The sequence below is a fragment of the Fulmarus glacialis genome, unplaced genomic scaffold (genome assembly GCF_000690835.1).
Source record: "Fulmarus glacialis isolate BGI_N327 unplaced genomic scaffold, ASM69083v1 scaffold6319, whole genome shotgun sequence".
Classification (NCBI taxonomy): domain Eukaryota; kingdom Metazoa; phylum Chordata; class Aves; order Procellariiformes; family Procellariidae; genus Fulmarus; species Fulmarus glacialis.
The window spans coordinates 10,367-18,588 of NW_009233974.1; the positions used below are offsets into that span (position 1 = coordinate 10,367).

At 41.7% G+C, this 8,222-nt stretch overlaps 1 protein-coding gene across 1 annotated transcript in view; it reads right to left on the reverse strand.

Annotated features, from left to right (window-relative positions):
* Positions 1 to 2,055: 2,055 nt before the first annotated feature.
* LOC104082392 (double-stranded RNA-specific editase B2-like) overlaps positions 2,056 to 8,222 on the reverse strand; it is a gene marked incomplete at both ends in the record, with an annotated part of 9,284 nt that continues 3,117 nt past the window's right edge. Inside the window, one exon of the mRNA XM_009585507.1 lies at positions 2,056 to 2,963. Coding sequence (XP_009583802.1) covers positions 2,056 to 2,963 — 908 coding nt within the window. The remainder of the gene's footprint in view (positions 2,964 to 8,222) is intronic.

Genomic DNA, 8,222 nt, shown 5'->3' on the forward strand with positions numbered 1-8,222 from the left:
AGGGACATGGTTTAGTGGGCATGGTAGTGTTGGGTTGACGGTTGGACTTGATGATCTTAGAGGTCTTTTCCAACCTTAATGATTCTATGATTCTATGATTCTATGAATATTGGCATTAAAAGTGCCTGAGTAATCTTTTAGTTGGACAATACATGACCACTCAAAAAATACTGACAGAAAGTTCAGTGACACCTTTTCACTGACATTTATACTTCCAGAACAGTGAGGAGAAGGTAAGGAGGGCAGAAGTCTACAGAAAGGAGAAAAGGCCATAAAAAAGGGAATATACACTTAAGAATGTGTCACTTAGTGAACAACTGGGGGCCTGGGTAAGATGTGATATTCAGGTGGAAGATGATCGTGAAGCCAAGCAACCAGGGAATATTTCGGAGAGCTCAGGAACTGAGGCAATGATACTTGCGGTGCAGTTTCAGAACATGACAAACCACCAGTCGATGAGTGCATGCTATTTCCCTGCCGACCCACCCAGCAAAGTTCACTGGGGGCAGCAAAGCAGCCAGCAGGACAGGACTAGAGATTCCTCTTTATATCCAAGTGCTAGGTTTCCACGGGGAAGGATAGGTATATTCATCAAAACAAACTACTTTTTATCGAATTAATTCGGGCAGCATAGATTTCTCATTTAAAACTGTCCGTGCTTCGGAGGAGTACTGGGAGGATGGAACTGCCAGGTTGGCCAAGGCTTCCAAAATACCTGCAAAGCACTCTCTGAAGATCACTGCTATTATTAAACTGTGTTATTATCCCACTGGTTCATGGAGTTTACAAACCAGAATTAAAAGGAAGAGGTGGAGGATTATGATGTATTTTAGAATTTCTTACATTTCTCATGTTTCCTTTTTGGAAACATACAAAGGAAACTTCTGGGTCACCAAATACAATTCCTGGGTCCTGCAGGCAATCATGTCACCTAAAGGATTAATCTCCTATCAAACTCCTTGAACATCTAATGAACATCTTTACTAATATTAATGAGAATTGCTACTAATAATTTGCATTTACACACTACTTAAGGATCTTGAAGTGTTCTTTCATATAATATGCTCATTTTTATTACAGGCATATTGGATTTAAATGACTTGCCTAGGGTCTCACAGCAAGCCAGCAGCAGAATGACTCTTAGTGCTCCCAGTGCTTTGCATTAAATCCTGGACATTAACAGCTCCCTTCATAAAGGGAGCTTTGTAGCAGTAGATCCCCTCCTGGTGATGGTGGATCAAACCTTTTGTGATTGCTCAAACAAATCAAGAAATTACTTGAACCCATGTAATGCTTCCAATGTCTGCAAATCCTGGCTTCCTTTGAACTTAGAAAAATGACAGAAGTCTGAGTAATGCTAAGATAGCCTTTGGCATATGACCAACTATGAAATTTTGATGTGCTAAGTAGGTACCTCAGATCCCTATTTTCTGTTTGAAAATATGCAGTAATCTCTGCATTTGTTCCAGGAAAACTTCAGAGCTTTCACTATCCCTTGTGCTGTTGGAGGCGTATTTGAAAACAAAAAAACCCAACCCAAACAGTAAGTCTATAATAAACAAAAATCCTTAACTTCTCTAGTGGCAGAATTGTTGGAGAGTTTGCTCTGACACAGGCACGTTCCTTGTCATTGCTGTCTCTGAATGGCACTGTCCTCATCAAAAATTAACTCTGAAAGGAGGATATGGGCTTTGTTTATGGGCTCCTTTCTGTCAGGAAAGATGCAGTACAACAGAATGACGTGATTCTTCTGCCTGTGTCAATGTTATAATTCTCTCTAGCAAATTGAAACATTGGTATTTCCCCCTATGTTTGCCCTCTCATCTATGCCTCCTATGGAAAGGGCTGCAAATTGTACCCAATGATTTAGGGATATAATTTTCAAGCTTTTGCCTGTGGCATCTGGCTCTTTCTATGAGAAAAGAGCTATTTTGTGGCATGGCACTTGCTATAACATCAGAGGAACCATCTGCTAGAACAACAGCTACAGCAATACCGATCCCATGCATCGAAAGAGTTCCTCCAACGTGGTGGTGGCTACCCTGGAGCTCTCACCTGTGGCAAATGGTGACATTTACTCCTGCTGGGAATGTGGCTGGGCAGCCGAATGTTAAAGAGGGCCTGCAGGGCTGCCTGCGCTGCTTGACCCTTGGCCAGCTTCTTGCTACGTCCTGAGCCTTCAAATGTTCTCCCATCCACTCGCACTGCCATCACAAAACTCTTGATGTGCTGCTTCTCCACTGTCTCCGACAGGCAGACGTACCGCAGGCCCGACCGCAGCTCATTTAGCAGCACCACCGGGTTCTTCTCACTCTCCGCTTTGGATGCCATCTTGTGCTTGTTTTGCTTACCGTGGCCCATTAAGTCCAGCGTATGGCAGAGTAAGCGCCCGTGTCGATAAGCAGTGGAAAGCAATTCGTTATTAACGGGGTTATAGACTGAAAAGTCCTCGCTGTGTGTAGATGGTTCAAACTCCTTGAACAGAGTATCTGGAAAGTCTGCCTGATCAGAAGTAAAGTCCGTGGATGGGTTGATGCAGTTCCCCATGGCAAAGTGAGCTTGGCAGGCGTTGGGGAACTGAACGAATGACTTCAGAGCTAGCTCTGCAGCACGCATTTTGGCTTTCTTTTTTGTGGGTCCTGTGCCTTCAAATGTAAGTCCATTTACTTCCACAGCAACAGCAAAGACTGGAGCATGCACTGGACCTGTCTGGGAAACCATTTTATATTGTAAACCTGGTTTAAGTTCGTGTAGCTGAACCAGAGCATTCTTTGGCGTCACTGACCATGAGACTTTCTTCCAGATGAGCTGGAGTTTGCAGAAATGGCCATTATTGCCTTCCTCTAAGGGTCTTTTTCTCTTACTGCTAGGTGTTCCCCCTCTTGCCCTCTCATTAGAAGATATTGGATGATCCTCCAGGTTGCCAATGTTTCGATTTTCCTTTACTTCTGCACTGCTGGTGCCTGTCAGTAAAGAAAGAAAAAACCTCACGTTACAGGTGTCATCATAGTAGCTGACATTATACCTAGGGCTGGCAGAATAGCCAAAAAAGAAAAAAAAAGTTAATGATAGATATCCTTGCTCAGCTCTTTTTGCGGGTTTTCCTCAAATATCAGTATAATTGGTGGTTTGTTATTTATAGCACAGATTTTCTGTGTGTCCTGGATGTTTACTTGTCTCTAAAGTTCTACTTGTATTAGTCACTAGCCTCCTGTTGTAAAAAAAGATTACATCACTCAAAGATGAAACATAACTGATGCCGTGTGGCTTAAATGAACTGCATTCACACTGGATAATTACTAGTAAAAAGTGAATAGTTTGCAAAGTTCCCTTAGGCTGAGATTTGTTCTATAATCCATGTGGGTGAATGCTTATGAACACATTATTAGAAATCAGAAATGATTCACAAATGATTCACAAACAGAAAAATGGGCATATGCATTGAATAATCTATTTGCAATGAATACATTGACTGGCTCTACTCACACCATAGGCTCTTGTGTTGCTAACATCATGAATCCTGCCTAAAAAATGATCTGACAGACCTTCCTAGCATTTGAAACAATAATTTGGTCTGGGCTCAGATTCCAGTTTAATAAGTGAGAATCTTTCTGTCAAATTCAACTGCAGATACTCTTAGCTCCCGCATCAGAAATTCTAGATAAATCTAAATGAGAATAGGAAAAGCCAGAGCATCATGACGGGAGTAATTACTGATGTAAAGAACGATCTATGTCAAAGAAAAGCAATAGGAGAGAGTGACTGCCAGGAGCGCCAGGAAGGGAATGAAATGACAGTGGGGAGCTATGGAGGGAGCACTTCGTTGTTGTTGAGCCAATGAATCACACGTTGCTCTGAACTACGCTTGTACAACAGCTGCGAGGCAGTGCTCTTTGCTACAGCGGATGCATGACTGAGAATGGAGATTCATCTCACTGATGTCCTGAATGAGACAGAAAATGTGCTGTCTAAATAAGCATCCTATAGCATTTCTGTCATTTCTGATGAGTTTCTTTAAATGTATTGCATCTCTGATACATCCTCCAATCCTCCTGTGCGTTCCCTGGGGCAGAGACAAGTTGAGGAAGTAAACATGAGTGTAGCCAACCCGTGAAGCAACCTGTCCCTGGAGCGATTCACCTGATCCCTTTCTGAGCAGAGCACTGCCTGGCTGCCTGCTGTATTCCAGCCAGCACTGAGCGTGGAGCCTTTCCCATGGTTTGTTATTACCAGACATGAGCATGCCACCTGTGCAGGCTGCGTGAGTCCCGAGCACAGAGAAGGTCCCTGTGGTCCTTAGAGGACAGAGAATGGTCCTCCCACTTTCTGCGGGGCCATGGCCGTATTTGGTTTGCTCTCTACCCTGATGTACAAGCTGGCTGCTAGGATGTAAGGGGTGAGCTGCTGGCTGTGCCTCGAGGAGCTTCTGCTGCAGCCCAGTGTTAGGTTGGGCTGGCAAATGCTCGGGAGCCTGCAGAGAATTGTGTGGAACAAACCATCATGATTAAAAACCTCCTTTGTATCCTGATGAGTTGCACTTGTATTAAATATCAAAAGACTTTTTCCCATCAGAGCAATAAGTCTGCACTCATGCAAGTTGTGCCACAGAAAGCAGCTCACTGCTTAGACATGAGTAAAAATCATGGCTCAATTGCATGTGTGGGGGCCCATTTGCAGGACCGAGTCTTTAGGCTCCCTTTCCTGAAAACCCTTCAGCGCACCCTGAGCTTCCAGCCTGAGCCTATGTCTCACCAAAGTTACTTGCAGAAGTATGTGCTGCAGTGCTTTGCTGAGGCAGAACGTGAACTGACAAATTAAGGTCTTAGTGACTAGTTAATTTTTACTTTCTGAAGCTAAGGGGAGAGGATGAAGACAGGTGAGGAAGGAAAGAAAAAGAAATACATAATAGAAAAAGAAAAGTTTCATCATATGGCATTCAGCTGTATAAAATATGACATCTTTAAACCAGCCTCCCTGGAAATAAGACATTTAAAAGGTCAGGTTCACTAAGACACAAGGATAATGTGGTCTTCTCTCATTGAGTTCACAATTCTATTTATGGAAACTCTGATCTGAGGGGGAAGGAGATGCCAACTTTAACTTTCCTCTATTTAGCCTGGCAGTGGCTTTGGCCAGCCATTTTCCACCGTGACCCTTTCTCATGTTTCCATCCCACTCAGAATACACCTCTTTGGTTGTGTGTATTTTTTTAAATAAACACAAAATACTTTGACTCAGACATACCTTTTAGCAGGAAGCAGGTTTGGTTCTGCATTTCACACCTCCTCTCGCATCTTATCTAATAGGTTTTTACAGAGCCAATTATGGTACATAATGATACTGTAGTCAGGAAGCATGAAAAGAAAGATAGCTTTTGCTTCACACAATATTCAGGTTTGAAAAGAATTTGTATTGATTATGCACCACTGAATAGGAAAACTCAAGGGGTTATTTGTATTTATAATTCATATTGTCTTATTCCAGCTGTTTTTTCTGTCATAGTCAGAGAACCACGGATTTGTGAACATGAATGTGTGACCTTAACATCTTACCTTAATCACCCTCACTGAAACAGTGGTTAACTAAAAACACGGCAACATAAAATAAACATTACTTGTTTGTCTTAAATTCTGTCTATGAAATTGTCTAGTCCAGGTTTTGGCCAACAGGGAGTTTGCATTGATGTAGTGAAAAAATGCAGAGATGCAAGTGTAAAACTTCCAGAGATCAGGCACAAAGGATATGCGGACAACATCGGGCGTGCGCAACAGTGACTGCCTCTATTTATGGTATGTTTTGGCCTAGTCACAACGAAGGAAATCCATGCAAGTATCCTTACAGTCAACCAGATTTCTAGAGGACCTGATCCTGAAACACCAGGAAATAGCTCAGTTCTTCACAGACCTCAGTGAGAGCTGCAGCAGGCCAAAAGTCATCATGGCATGTAAATCAGAGGCAGCCTAAATTCAGTGAGTGCCTCAGAAAGTCCGTCAGCCTGATGGACTTGTGTGATACCTGGCAGCCGCCGGGCAATGTGAAATTACTTTATACTTTCAAGTATCTTTGAAATAGGAGGTCTTTGAAATGTGTCTTTTATGAGACCTCTGTGTAGCAGACATAAGATTACCTCTCTAATGGTGGCACATGTACTTCTATTTTGAAAATCAGACAAAGCAGGCAAATGACACCAAACTACGTAAGATAAATACTGTAAGCAGCTGTAATAGAACAATCACAAGCAATTTTAGAAATGAAGAGCACTAAAAGGAAAGGGGTAAGTCGGAGGATGCACACAGGGAAAATGCAAAACTATGGATCATTTTCAGTCCTGTTATCTCTCATAATGTCTTTGCTCTTGAGTTCCCAAAACACATTCTCTACATTCAGAAAAAAAAAAGATAATAAAATATGGTTCTCCGATGATGAAAGGTTGGAGAATAATAAAATTGTAAGGGGAGGGAGTTAAAAAAAAAGGAGAAAGAAAAATATTATAATTTTTTGGCAATCGTTTCTAATTTATTGTGTAAGATTTCTAAAAAAGTCCCACACCTCTGCACTGTAATATCTCCTCAGGTAACTTTATTCATTGATTTTTGCAGTTTCACAAGCAAGAGGAGACATTGCAATCTTGTATTTGCTTCAGTAATTGAATGGGAGAGAGGAAAGCAGTTAGTGAAATATATTTATTTATGCACTATTCCTCAATCTTCTGTCTGCTCTTTCATGTTTTTCTCCTTTTGGTCATTATGCACAGTAGAGTTAACCTGGAGAGTCTGCATCATCAAGAGCTTTTCAGAACTATAATGCATCACTAATAATGACTCTGCCTATGTCTCTGGGTCATAAGGGCTCTGCAGAACTAGCCATCCGATACTCCACGCTACATTTGAAGAGATAATATTGTTCCTGTTGAAGGTTATTCTGCTGCCAAGCCAACTGCCAGGGAGGATGGGAAAGGAGAGGTGGTAGGTGGCATCTTCGTTTTGGCTGGCATCTTTACTATTGAATTACAAGGGGCAGTACATTATTGAAAAGCTATGATATTGAAAGAAAGAATTTGCAATCTCTGTAGTATAGCAAACTTCTGATTCAATTGATAGCTCTGACACAGGAAGTTACTGCCTTTAGAAATGTTTAGTAAACACCAGATTGTTACCAACGCATTTTCAACAACACAGGCAGCACTTAATTTTTATTTTTCTGCATTTTAATATCTAACCCCTGTTTGACCTGCCTATGTAGAGCACATTTTTGCTGTCCATCTACATCACATTGACTGCAGAAGTTAGAAGGATTGACCTCCATAATTCCTGGCATACTTGAAAGTGAAAAATTTTAAATCAGAAGCAATAGGTATGAATCCAGGAGCCAGAGCCACGGTACTTTTGTCCAAGGTCAGCTACTACATCAAATGCTATGTAGGGCAGGTAGTCAGTCTCCTCTTGCAAGCAAGATGGCATTTTCATACATTGTTGAATCCGCAACGGAGGTTTGGTAACTCTTCTGTTGGGATTTTTAGGTTTGTATTCTTGACTTTAGAATAATAAACTTGTAGCTAACAACAGAAATCACGCCTTCTCCTCTTAAATGAAAACACACAGATATGTATTTTTAAACCTTCCTGAAAGAAGTCTACTTAAGGGAAACCTGCCAAGCTGCTGACCCCTCTCCACCAGCTCACAGGATTCAAGCTGTTTAAAACAATATCGTTAGACTTTATTGGTGTGTAACACCACAGTGTGAAGAGAACCATTACCCGTGCAAAAAAGTACAGGACTTTCTTAAAGTGAAGATGGAAAATTTGTGAAAGGTGATTGCCATTGCCTTTAGCTGTTCCAGAATGAAGATACTCTACTTTGCCCACCTTATTGTCTGAAATAACTGTGAAATCCATGCACATCTAGTACAGCTCTTACCAATTAGGGAAATTATTCAAATGACCTAATGACCTCACTTAGATGATACTTAGACTCTGAGTATCATCTCTGTCCAAGTTAGCAAATAAGTGCATGTAGCAAAAACCGTGGGCAGCCCATGGCAGAAACCCATCTAAACACATGCCTTCCTGAATCAGGACCAGACTATAGCTTAGCTTTAGGCATGGGACAAATCCAAATGATGGCAATAGACACAGTTTTCAAAACAAAAAAAGGGCGTTTGATTTTGGGGGGGATTGCTTGGGGCTCTGACTGCTGGAAGGGGATTCACTCTCCTCTTAGGGG